We start from the raw sequence: 13,667 nt of genomic DNA on the forward strand, positions 1-13,667 counted from the left end.
TGTGTGTGTGTGTGGGGGGGGTTAGAACAAGAAATGTGTGTGTGTGTGGGGGGGGTGAGATCGAGAAATGTGTGTGTGTGTGGGGGGGGTGAGAACAAGAAATGTGTGCGTGTGTGTGTGGGGTGAGAACAAGAAATGTGTGTGTGTGGGGGGGGTGGGGGGGTGAGAACAAGAGATGTGTGTGTGTGTGGGGGGGTAAGAAGAACAAAAAATGTGTGTGTGTGGGGGGGTTAGAACAAGAAATGTGTGTGTGTGTGTGTGTGGGGGGGGGGGGTGAGAGCAAGAAATGTGTGTGTGTGTGTGTGGGGGGGGGTGAGAACAAGAAATATGTGTGGGATGAAAACAAGAAATGTACGTGTGTGTGTGGGGGGGGGTTAGAACAAGAAATGTGTGTGTGTGTGTGGGGTGAGAACAAAAAATGTGTGTGTGTGTGTGGGGGGGGAGTGAGAACAAGAAATGTGTGAGTGTGGGGGGGGGGTGAGAACAAAAAATGTGTGTGTGTGTGTGTGTGTGTGTGTGTGTGTGTAGGGGGGGGTGAGAACAAGAATGTGTGTGTGTGTGGGGGGGGTGACAACAAAAAATGTCTGTGTGTGGGGGGGGGGGTGACAACAAGAAATGTGTGTGTGTGTGTGTGTGTGGGGGGGGGGGGGTGAGACCAAGAAATGTGTGTGTGTGTGGGGGGGGGTAAGAACAAGAAATATGTGTGTGGAGGGGGGGGTAAGAACAAGAAATATGTGTGTGGGGGGGGGTGAGAACAAGAAATATGTGTGTGGGGTGAGAACAAGAAATGTTTGTGTGTGGGGGGGGTGAGAACAATAAATGTGTGTGCGTGTGTGTGTGGGGTGAGAACAAAAAATGCGTGTGTGTGGGGGGGGGTTAGAACAAGAAATGTGTGTGTGTGTGGGAGGGGGGGGGTGAGAACAAGTAATGTGTGTGTGTGTGTGTGTGGGGTGAGAACAAAAAATGTGTGTGTGTGTGTGGGGGGGTGAGAACAAGAAATGTGTGTGTGTGGGGGGGTGAGAACAAGAAATATGTGTGTGGGGTGAGAACAAGAAATGTGTGTGTGTGTGGGGGGGGGGTGAGAACAAGAAATGTGTGTGTGTGTGTGTGGGGGGTTAGAACAAGAAATGTGTGTGTGTGTGTGTGTGTGTGGGAGGGGGGGGTGAGAACAAGAACTGTGTGTGTATGTGGGGGGGGGGGAGAACAAGAAATGTGTGTGTGTGTGGGGGGGGGGAGTGAGAACAAGAATGTGTGTGTGTGTGTGGGAGAGGGGTGAGAACAAGAACTGTGTGTGTGTGTGTGTGTGGGGTGAGAACAAGAAATGTGTGTGTGTGTCGGGGGGGGGGGGTGAGAACAAGAAATGTGTGCGTGTGTGTGTGGGGTGAGAACAAGAAATGTGTGTGTGTTGCAAGGGGTGACAGCTATAGATTGGTTTCCTTACACAAGTATACACACAGGGAGAAACCAATCACCCCAGGGCATGACATTTCAACAACACCCTACAATACTTAAGTCAGTGTTTCCCCCAGTGTAAAGTTCAAACAGGGTGGCAGGCTAGACTATGGCTTGGGGGAGGGGGCAGCATGTATTACTGCTAATCTTTCTTGCCATTATTTGCCATGCACACAGCTTCTCAATGTCCTCTAACACAGTACATGACCACAATAGAGATAATTGTATAGTCCAGGACTTCCCCAAATTCAATCCATACGCACAACTTAACTTGTACAGATTCCCTAATTCAATTAGCTACTCAAACAAGGCCCTTTAACCAAAACACTGGTCAAGTATGTATGGGAGGTGATTCCCGCCAAAATAGCTGCTTTTCACTGAGATGTCTATTTTTTATTGAGAGGTGTATTTTTGCGCGAGAGGTGTAATTTTTTGAGTGGTATCTTTTTTTTAGAGGTGCATTTTTTCGTGAGAGGTGTATTTTTTAAGTGGTCTATTTTTTATTAGGAGGTGCATTTTTGCCCGAGAGGTGTATATTGTTTGAGTGCGGTCTATTTTTATTGAGAGGTACATTTTTGTGCGGGTGCATTATGGGTACGGATATTTTTGGAGTAAGGTTTAAAGGTCACACAAAAGTTCAAAGGTGAAATAAAGTCACAAAGAATGAGTGATTGGTGCATCCAAGCTGTTAGGAGAGTATTGGATCAATCTCTTGTCGACACGATATGAGAGCTAGAGCAAGACTAGAGCTAGAGCTGGAGAGAACTGACCATGTGGCCTAGGATTGCGCATGCGCATAACTGCGATATGAGTTGACCTTTAAACCTTAGTGTGAACAACATGCAATGCCATGAAAACACACTTCGTCAAAAAATACACCTCTCAAATAAATATTATACACAACTCAAAAAATGCATATCTCATTAAAAAAAAATAGATTACACCTCTCGTGCAAAATGCACATCTTAATAAACATAGACCACTCAAAAATATACACCTCTCGGGCAAAAATGCACCTCCTAATAAAAAATAGACCACTCAAAAAATACACCTCTCACGAATAAATGAACCTCTCAATAAAAAATGGACCTCTCAGTGAAAAGCAGCTATTTTGGCGGGAATCACCTCCCATAAGTATGTACCAACATAAGATAAATAATACAGTAGAATGTTCAGTACACTACGTATAGGTAAAAAGAGTATATACCACTCCAAACAGGACTGTATACTTCTATCCAACACTTTCTGACATACTCTATCAACATACGTGTACCTAGCGAGGTCCTGAGAATGTTGTAGTAGTTGGTGGATCCAGTCATGTTGTACAAGTACGTAGGATATGGTATCAGATCTCCGTTGAGCAGAGCATCAAAAATCTGCAACAGTCGGCACAAACATGTTATACCTACTTTGAGAATGTGAAATGGATTTTGGATGCTGAGCTTCTGTGAATTGGCCACCGAATAAACCGTAACAGCTGCCTTGAGTAATAGCTTAGACAAGCACACAGCTGGCTACAATGTTCACTAACTGCTAGGTACTGAACCCTGGTGAACGAGAGGGGGTACGTGATGCACATACATTGTAGTTAGTCAGTGGCTTCAGTAGTTGGTTCCTGTACAGGTACGAGTACTAGAGTTGCCTCTGTGACTAGAGTTCTGATGCTGTGTATAGTGTGTGTACCTTGAAGCCATCGTAAAACCATTCAGCTTTGATGTACTGCACAGCCGTGTTGGTCCTTGAATAAATGTAAGCGGCTTGGTTCTCGTCAGCCATCCAAACTGGAACACAAGGTCAGCGTACGCATTCATCATCACTTGCGTCCGTCCCTGTGTGTGTGTGTGTGTGTGTGTGTGTGTGTGTGTGTGTGTGTGTGTGTGTGTGTGTGTGGGTGGGTGGGTGTCTTATCTGTATAAATGTAGGTTGCTTGGTTGAGGTGATTTTATGATAATAAACCTCAGGAATTGTCTAGAGGTTTTGTGGTGATGGGAATGTTGGGAATGGGGAACAGGTATTAAACAGGTGTGTGTGTGTGTGTGTGTGTGTGTTTGTGCACGTGTGTGTGCGTGTGTGTGTGTGTGTGTGTGTGTGAGTGAGGGGTAGCAGCAGAAATAAGAATTGCTTTTTTATCTCTCAAATATGAAAGGTTTCTTTCTAAGCTTTCAGAAAATCAGAAAAGCGTTGAAATTAGATACCCGGAATTCAAGTTATGGCAGATGAAAGAGTCCCCGAACCATCGAATAAACGGAGGGGGGTTGTAGTTAAACATACATGTATCTTTCAACAGCCATAACTTCAGTACGTTAAGTTTAACTAGAGCACTAAGTGCTAACCCTCGGCTGTTCACATAAATCAGAATTAAGGGTGTTATGTAAGCAGGCTAAGCAGCAAGTAACGTACGGGAGCAATTAAAGTCTAGAGGCTGAAAGTTTTGAGAATGGAGTTTAGTATAGTGCACTGTGGACTAGGATCACAGCAAAGTCAGCAAAGAAGCCTAGAGTCTCAGTATAGCTCCTGTGGGGTATGCTCTGGGGCTAGGATAATAATTATAAGCAACAACCACAATCATAATTTTAGCTTTCTATTAGCGACCCTGTTCCATTGTTCTTGGTACAGGATCACTTCAGCTGTAAATAAGTAGGGTACCTCGAATAAAGGCCGCGTGTAGTTAGTTAGCTAGCTGCCAACGTGCAAGTTTAAGCTTCTTAGTTTTGCTCGCTTATATTTGACAACGAGGCTTTATATCAAAATCTGCAACTACGTATTACCTTGTTGGGTGAAGGCTATCCATGCTGTAAACGCAGAAGCAGACTCATGTGCCACACATAAACAAACAAACCAGATGACTACTATACCCGCTGGCCACGGCACAGCCTCGGGTAATTATGCAGAGTACTATGATCATGCTATACAGCTATTTTGAACAGACTGACTGGCGCTTACCCCCCCCTTATTGGGATCAGTGTCAAAGTATGAGGTCTCAAAGGGGAGTATAGCAAACCAAATGAATTTATTCCTAAGTAATGGCCTTGACCTTCTAACACAAGATACGCACTAAAATCTATCTATAAGTACGAATATGTGCCTTCAACGAATCACATCACAATGATTGAGTATAATAGGAAGAAAAATTGCTAATAGGCAAATTTTTTGGGATAGCCCTACTCTTGGTATGCTGGCTTGTTTTGTAATTATGCACCAGAAACCACATGTACTACCAAAAGCAGATCTGTGGTAAGACTAGATGATGGATGATGACCAATTATCCTCTAGCAAAAGACCGTGTCTAGATATTGTTCTAGTACTCAAACTGCCTCTCTTCCCTATTTTCCCCTCTCTTTTGGGGGGTAAGCTTCCCCCCCCCCCTACTAGATGAAACCCTGATTAGTCTGGCGCACACACCCCTTATTGGGATCAGTGTGAATACATTCAAAAGTATGAGGTCTCAAAGGGGAGTCAAGCAAACCATTATTCCTAAATCTATGAATAATGGCCCTGACCTTCTGATCTACAACCACACTTTGAACAGCCAGACTGACTGGCACTTACCCTCCCCTTATTGGGATCAGTGTCAAAGTATGAGGTCTCAAAGGGGAGTATAGCAAACCAAATGAATTTATTCCTAAGTATGTGAATAATGGCCTTGACCTTCTAACACAAGATACGCACTAAAATCTATCTATAAGTACGAATATGTGCCTTCAACAAATCACATCTCACAATGATTGAGTAACTTTAAAACAGTATACGGACCAAAAACCATAATATTATTTGCTAGCAATTATACTGTAGGGAAGCACCCTAATATTGATGACTCCTCACTAAATTAATATACTCGACTCCATGGCTTAGTAGTTTCACACCCCACACCCCTCACACACCTGTCCTGCAGTACTCTAGCCCATCAGCCACAGTGAAGGCCAACTCCAGCACAGGGTCAGCACCAGCCTCCATGATGTGGTAGCCAGAAATGGCATTGTACTGAGGCATATGCTGCACACAGAGAGGAAGGTACGTACTATGGTGTGGAATGGTCTGATCTACAACCATATGAACAGCCAGACGACTGACGCTTACCCTCCCCTTATTATGCCTCGAGGCCTAGCCGCATGAGGGATACGGTAAAGCTGACTGTGTGTGTCTGTGTGTGTGTTCCAGCTGTAACTGATCAAAGGTTGCAATGCAACAAAAACTGACAGCTTCTATAGGCTTCTAGCAACGATCTCCTGGATTTTGATTCGTGGATTAGCAAACTAAAGCTTCTTTCTCGAGTTATGACTATTTGACTCACATTGAAGGCTGTTGCAGTCTCTTCAGAATCTTTTATAGCATCATCTGTTCGCACAAACTTTCTATTCAACATATAAGTTAGCCTTGCACTAAAGCGCTAAAGATAATTGTATAGTCCAGGACTTCCCCAAATTCAATCCATACACACAACTTAACTTGTACAGATTCCCTAATTCAATTAGCTACTCAAACAAGAGCCTTTAACCAAACACTGGTTAAGTATGTACCAACATAAGATAAATAATACAGTAGAATGTTCAGTACACTACGTATAGGTAAAAAGAGTATATACCACTCCAAACAGGACTGTATACTTCTATCCAACACTTTCTGACATACTCTATCAACATACGTGTACCTAGCGAGGTCCTGAGAATGTTGTAGTTGGTGGATCCAGTGATGTTGTACAAGTACGTAGGATACGGTATCAGATCTCCGTTGAGCAGAGCATCAAAAATCTGCAACAGTCGGCACAAGCATATTATACCTACTTTGAGAATGTGAAATGGATTTTGGATGCTGAGCTTCTGTGAATTGGCCACCGAATAAACCGTAACAGCTGCGTTGAGTAATAGCTTAGACAAGCACACAGCTGGCTACAATGTTCACTAACTGCTAGGTACTGAACCCTGGTGGACGAGAGGGGGTACGTGATGCACATACATTGTAGTTAGTCAGTGACTTCAGTAGTTGGTTCCTGTACAGGTACTGAGTACTAGAGTTGCCTCTGTGACTAGAGTTCTGATGCTGTGTATAGTGTGTGTACCTTGAAGCCATCGTAAAACCATTCAGCTTTGATGTACTGCACAGCCATGTTGGTCTTTGAATAAATGTAAGTGGCTTGGTTCTCGTCAGCCATTCCAAACTGGAACACAAGGTCAGCGTACGCATTCATCATCCGTCCCTGTGTGTGTGTGTGTGTGTGTGTGTGTGTGTGTGTGTGTGTGTGTGTGTGTGTGTGTGTGTGTGTGTGTGTGTGGGTAGGTGTGTGGGTGGGTGTCTTATCTGTATAAATGTAGGTTGCTTGGTTGAGGTGATTTTATGATAATAAACCTCAGGAATTGTCTAGAGGTTTTGTGGTAGTGATGGGAGTGTTGGGAATGGGGAACAGGCATTAAATAGATGTGGTGTGTGTGTGTGTGTGTGTGTGTGTGTGTGTGTGTGTGTGTGTAGTGAGGGTGTTGTAGTTAAACATACATGTATCTTTCAACAGCCATAACTTCAGTACTGATGATCCAATGTCCAAATTTTTATGATTTTCTGAAAGCTTAGAAAGAGACCTTTCAAATTATGTGTTTAAATCCAAACTTTTGTAGGGGCCTTAATTTGTCATATTTCGCCTTTGGACCATGGGCAATAATCCATGGTATTGCCAAATTGGCAAAAACGTTTATCTCTTAAATATAAACTTTGATGACACCATTTGAAAGGTCTCTTTCTAAGCTTTCAGAAAATCATAAAATCGTTGAAATTGGATACACAGAATTCAAGTTATGGCAGCTGAAGAGTCCCCAAACCATTGGGGAGCTATTACATTTTGGTGCCCTTAGTGACTTTTGCTACAGTAGATTTTGTCTATAATTATAAGCAAGCAACTCCATTAACCTGGGCTGTAATAATTATAGAGGGTGTCCTAGTGGTTAGTGTACACACATAATACACTTGACTCTGCCTGAGTGTCCTACTAATAACCTATGGCCTTGAGTTGGATGTTGTTACTGATCCTCTCCAGTACTGCCTCCCCAGACACAGTGTCTATGATGAGCACACACTCTTTAGTGACAGGCTTCTTGGGTCCTCTGAACTGGGCCACATCATCAGTCCACTCAGCCTGTGTGGAAGTGGAGGGGGGCAGAATGATTGTAGTTATAGTCAAACCTGTCTATTGTAGTCACCCTCTATAATACAGCCACTCAACATCTCCATAGCATATAATTATGTGTTTGGACCTGACTGTGTTAGGAGGCCATCTCTCTATTGGCAAACATGCCTCACAATAAAATAGCTGATTGGAGACCTCATAATTGTAACTACACAACTACATGTACTTGCTTATTAAGTTGGCTCCCTAGAAACCTACTAAAAGATCTAGCTCAGTTGCTGTGAGATAGCAAATAGTGTGTGATATGATGCTGGGCTAGTTGTACAGTACCCCAGTGCACCACCACGGTGACTTCCCTAGATACAACCTCCAGGGTATGGAGGAAGTGATTCTAGCTAAGCTATCCCCTCACCTGTACATTCACTTCATCATCAGTCACTCACAGTTTACCAGGCTTTGTGGGATCCACTGACAGAGGCTTCAAGTCATCTGATACAGTGGCCATCAACAATACTAACGCCAGTCACCACATCTTGTGTGTAGAAAAATTTGGCCAAAAAAATACGACATTACATTAAGGCTAAGGGGGTGGAGACACACCACTACAGTCTTCCTATCATACTGGTTTATATAATCCTTCACTGAAGGAGATGAACTCTATGTACGTATGCATGCCAATATTATTTTTTTAGTATGGTAGAAATCGGAGAAACTCTGACTCACATTTGATGGTGTGATAGGCGTTCTCCCTGGGGAAGGTGAAGCTCTTGCCCAGTTTAACTCGGTATTCCTGACCCAGTTTCACTGGAGCTGCTCAGTAGAAGCAACTTCAGCCATAGAACAAGACTGGAGAGCACCATTATTAAATAGACAACTCAAGCGCAAGCCAAGTTGTTGTATAAGCCAACACGGTAAAGATCGTTAAAGAAATTATTGAATGAATATCGTTACAAAAAAAGGGGAGGGTCTCGTTCAAAAAGGTCAAGGCTAAACAAAGATTATTTGTTCTGACTGGCATTAAGTCTGCACTGAACGCTACAGAAAAAGCTTCTCAGCAACTATTTGTCTTGACTCTTGGAGCTGCACATGGTCTTCTGTTCTGACAGAACCATGAAGACGATATCTCAGAGACATGCCCGTTATTTCTCAAATGATCTGGACGACGATGTTACCCTGGTTTTCCCTAAGCCTAGTTGGCAGCTCAGAGCCAGCCTTGCCTCTGTGTTGATCACCCCTGTCCTCTACCAACTCTACTTCATTATGGTCACCATCAGATACATACTCTTCTTACAAACTTTTTCCTGTAAGTCAGTGAAGCATACTCACCAATAATTGCATAACATTTCTTATCATACACTTTGGTATAATTATACAGAGCATAATTATTACGGGCATAGGCCACAATTATTATACTTAAAGGACAGTTTTAAACAGTCATTAGTGCATTGCTTGGTATTCACGGAGTCATGACCACAATTGTGATGTCACAGCACATGAATATATTTATGCAACTCTACACAGCTCCCCCACGTCCTGCTTGCCCTGTGGTTGACTTGAGTTGGACCGGAGTGTTTCCTTGTGAGCTGGGATGGAGGGGGAGTGCACTGGCCGTTCTCATTCTGTCAGCTGTGCTTATCACCTGCTACTCACTCATCACTGCCTGCTTGGTGAGATGGAACCCTCGGAAACAATGGAACTCAACCACATCAGGTAATCAATTATATATTACTGCCACAATAATTATAAACGTCACTCTTACTTTTTAGTTTTTGATACTCAAGAAAAGCCGACCAAGTTCCAAGTGAGAGTTCAGAGCTCTAATCGGCCCCCCACTCTCAGTCTGTATATACTGTTACTGATATTCCGCTTACTGTTACAGTCAGGAGATGTTGAAGCAAACCCTGGACCAACGCTTGGTAAGCAGTGTCTCTTTATGTATGCGTATATAATACAAGTTGCTCGTCAGCTATTTCATAGAGTGTGCATGTATAAGTCATGTGTTGACATTGCTCATTGCACTTATCATTTGCTTGTAATTGTTGTATATAGGCACCATTCTGACTATCAATGATTTGCCATCTGTTTACGAGAAATTGATAAAAGCCGCCAAAAAGTGGTTCAACCTGGGACTTAAGCTGAAAGTGAGCCCCGACACCCTCGATAATATCAGTGATGAACATCGAGATAATGAAACCTGTTTACGGAAAATGCTAGCAGCTCGCTTAAATATTGCCACCCTCACCTATTCTGAAATATGTCAGAGTCTCAGAGCACCAACAGTTAGACGAGATGCCATCGCTAAAGCTATAGAGGAGGAATGTACAGGTATGAATAGTCTTGAGGCTAACTTACGACCACGCTAAAAGCATTTCTATGAGTATACTTAGTATAATTATGTGAATGGATAGTTTATAACCTAGTCACGAACGTACGTAAATTATGTACTTAAATACACAATTGTTTAATAGACTTATTTTCAGATGATGGTACTTCACCTGGGCCATCTAAGAGGCAGAAATTGTCCACAACGACTCCTGAACCAACCAGTGAGTTAGCTAATCGGTAGTTCGTGTGAGTGCATGGTGATAGAGTAAAGGACACATCCCAGGGATTGCTGCATTTGTTCATGTAAGACTATGAACGTTTGGGGTTGGAAGCTCAGTCCTATTTGTTGTATATCTCACTGTAATAGTTTGGACGGCTCATTATTGAAGATTCCACTGTATTATTACCTTCGCTTCATGATTATTCTTTTATATTGTAGAATCCAAGTCCGATAATCGTTCCACCATCCAACCAGATGAAGCAATAGGAATTTATCGATCATACTTAACTAGTATTTACGATACAAAATCTCTCCCTGCTGATGACAAATATCCTCTCCAGTGTGTTAAGCATTTTGTTAATCTAGAATGTGCGGATGTAAGTAAACATTTATCGAGAAAGGAAATGGAAGAGTCCTGGTCAGAAATAGTTCAAGGCATGCTGTATAGATTTCCTAGAGAGAGAATCACAATCGACCAGATAGCTTCCAAAGTAGAGGGCAAATTCTCTAAACTAGTTGTCATTAAAGGGGCTCCTGGAGGAGGTAAGACGACTTTGTCATGGGAACTGTGCAGACGATGGGCTAATGGGGAAGTTTGGACAGATTACTCCCTCGTTGTATTGCTCCGACTTCGAGATGAGAATGTTCAGGAAGCTGTAGAATTAGTTGATCTATTTCAATGTGAAAATACTGATGCTTCCAATAATATTGTTGCTACTACTACCATACAAAATCATCATGGGCACGGTATTCTTTTCATTTTGGAAGGCCTGGATGAGTTGCCACCATTCTTTAGACAAAAAAATTCCATTTTTATAAAACTAATAACCGGACGTTTTCTGCCAGCTAGTACCGTGCTTGTTACCACTAGGCCCTGGGCTGTATGCGATCTACCTGTTACTTGTAGCTCAAGAGTTGATCAGTTCATTGAAATTTTAGGTTTTTCTTCCGAACAAATTCAAGAGTACATTGATCTAATGATCAAAGATGGGGCTCCACCAGAACTACGTAAATACATTGACTCTAATCCACGTATCTCTAGTGCAATGTATAACCCTCTTCATGCCAGAATTGTAGTCGAAGTTTACAGAGAAAACCATGAGAATAGCGATAGCATAATCCCCAACACAACAACTGAACTATACACCGAATACTCTCAAATTTTGATTAAAAGATGTTTAGAGAGTGATTGGAGTGGTGAGCTGAGTAAGTTACCTTCGTCACTTCAGGTACATTTTGATAAGCTTTGCCGAATTGCGTACAATGGAATAACAAAAGAAAAACAACAGTTGGTTTTCTTCAAGGAAGATGTTGTTGATACTAACACACTTGGATTCATGAACAGTGTACATCCTTTATATAAGAAAAGCAACAGTTCTCCATCTTACAATTTCCTTCATCTAACACTTCAAGAGTTCCTCGCTGCATTTTACGTCTGGAAAAATAACACCCCACACGAGCAATTTATTTTGTTTGAAACAAAGGCCTATGATGGATCATACAAGATGATTCTATTGTTTTTAGCTGGATTGACTAAACTGAATGACTCATGGACACAGTGTGTACTTCCCACTCCTTATGTGTACTATGAGAAAGGATCGTCAAAAGCCGAGAGAATGTGTAGTAGATTCTCAAGTTATCAAATTCTGTGGATCTATGAAAGCCAAAATGTGCAAGCCATGAAGGACTTGTATTGTAATGTGCTGTATGAACCACCGCTAGATTATGAGAGTATTGATCAGTTTGCACTTGGTTATGTTGTAGCTTCTGCTCATTTCAAAGTAACTCTAATGGACATGTTCACGTTTAATAACAGTAATGTGGATAGATCAATGATGTTAGCAGGAATCAACAAAGTTTTGCCTTCTTTTACTCTAAGTGTAAGGCATCTGAAAATGTCTACCACATTCAAGATTCCATCTGCTTGGCATACACTCATTGATAGGATACTACCAGAATTAGAAAGCGTCACTATCAATAAGCAAAGATCAGGAGATATTTACAATCCATTTGATGGGCCTGAGATTCCATGTACATTAAAAATATTTGACACTATAGAGCTATCTCCAAACTTGAGTGTTGTAGAGCTAAATTTTGGCATCTCAAGAGACACTGTGATACGAATACTTGATATTTTGAAGCCAAAACACTGCTTGAAAGTTTTGAAATGTACTCAAGTATCGCCAGCTGATGAAGAGTTGTTGTCTGACTTCATTGCACATTCTAGTATTGAAATGTTGGTGATACATTTGATACAAGCGCATTCTAGTATTTACTCACCCATCACAGATACTAAAAATTGGTGTATTTCAATTGGATTGAACGTGACTGAGTTAAAAAGGAACAACACGAAAATCTTTCCACATTCAGAACCAAGAAGAATGTTAACCACCAAAAACTTAATTTCAATATTAAGCCAGTGGACACTAAGCTTACAATATCTGCGATGCTCTCACTTGACTCCCACACAATCTGAGCAACTTTTTAGTACTCTACTCAATTGTCCGATACTTAAAGAACTCGATATCCAATATAAAATAAAAGGCCAATTTGAATATTTCTGTACCCACCAGCACTTGCAATCACTAACTGTGTGTTGTCCTGATAATGCCTGTGAAGTTTTACGTTCTCTCAAAGACAATCGATTACATTCCATTAAAAGCCTTGAACTTACATGTCACCCTGACTGTCATTTTGATGAAGCTATTGGTGAGTATCTACAGACTGACACATCTCTAGAGGAATTGACACTGCGTTATTGGAATTTCAAAAGTAGCCCGAGTCATTTAATGCAGGGACTGCAAGTTAACACATGTCTAACTAAGCTAACTATTTCACCTGTAATGATGTTTAACCCTAATGAACCGCATTATGGTTTCGGAACGTTTGAACTGGCCCAAATGTTTCATACAACTCTACAATTCATTGAACTTACGTTTTATATAAAGTTGCCAGGGGATCTACTACCCGCCTTGGAAGCATTGAGAGAAAACAATACAGTTAAACACCTGACACTCTGTCTGTATGTGCCACCAATCAGTAAGTTTAAACCGTACACTGTTACCACTGAAGAGGCTGAAGCTGTCGGTAATGTGTTAGCCAAGAACAAGACGCTAGAGGTGTTTCACCTTGATGCTGAGATCACCGACTACTCCCCAATTGTCAGGGGGCTGTTGGAAAACAAAACACTGAAAGAATTCGGCACTTCTAAGAATGCAAAAAAGAACATTATCACATGTCCCGAGTACGTTGATGTCAGACGAAGAATTGTGTTTGTGGATAGATATTTGAATATTAGTTAGTTTAGTATTCTCAATAGTGTTGTTTAATAGTGAAAATTCATTGTGTACTAAATCTTGTAAGTCTTCTTGGATGGCTATCTTATACATTTTGTACAGTATATTTTTGTGTGTACCATTCCTGACCCAGTTTCATGGGCAGAGAGTAAAAACTGTTCTCAATATATACACTCCATATATTTATGTCACTTGTGTTTGCTCGTTTCGTTGATTTGGTAATTAAAATTTTCTCTTCAAACAACATATTAAATGACACGAC

The 13,667-nt window shown here is 41.7% G+C and overlaps 2 protein-coding genes across 21 annotated transcripts in view; one reads left to right on the plus strand and one right to left on the minus strand.

The window, feature by feature from the left end:
• The window catches only part of LOC135347404 (probable serine carboxypeptidase CPVL), a 44,662-nt gene extending 36,179 nt beyond the window's left edge, over positions 1–8,483 (minus strand). For 3 of the 19 annotated variants that reach the window (XR_010398360.1, XR_010398361.1, XR_010398359.1), the window contains exons 1-8: positions 8,288–8,483; positions 7,977–8,096; positions 7,435–7,573; positions 6,509–6,646; positions 6,101–6,200; positions 5,334–5,445; positions 3,136–3,281; positions 2,726–2,828 (exon numbers count right to left, since the gene is read on the minus strand). Coding sequence is in view for 13 of the 19 variants with exons in the window: in XM_064545384.1 (XP_064401454.1) it covers positions 2,726–2,828; positions 3,136–3,228 (196 nt within the window). In the remaining 6 variants the exon portion in view is untranslated. The other 16 variants (XM_064545382.1, XM_064545383.1, XR_010398362.1 and 13 more) reach the window with 15 other exon arrangements.
• A 52-nt stretch (positions 8,484–8,535) lies between these two features.
• LOC135347394 (uncharacterized) lies at positions 8,536–13,643 on the plus strand. 2 transcript variants are annotated; one of them, XM_064545364.1, is made up of 6 exons: positions 8,536–8,867; positions 9,086–9,274; positions 9,331–9,480; positions 9,614–9,889; positions 10,033–10,110; positions 10,329–13,643. In XM_064545364.1, exons 1-6 carry the CDS (start codon positions 8,651–8,653, stop codon positions 13,409–13,411), a joined length of 3,993 nt encoding a protein of 1,330 aa, XP_064401434.1. In that variant the 5' UTR covers positions 8,536–8,650; the 3' UTR covers positions 13,412–13,643. The 2 variants fall into 2 exon arrangements, with proteins under 2 accessions (XP_064401434.1, XP_064401435.1); XM_064545365.1 differs by having other exon boundaries at positions 10,045–10,110.
• Positions 13,644–13,667: the final 24 nt, after the last annotated feature.

This window comes from Halichondria panicea, chromosome 14 (assembly GCF_963675165.1).
Source record: "Halichondria panicea chromosome 14, odHalPani1.1, whole genome shotgun sequence".
NCBI lineage: Eukaryota > Metazoa > Porifera > Demospongiae > Suberitida > Halichondriidae > Halichondria > Halichondria panicea.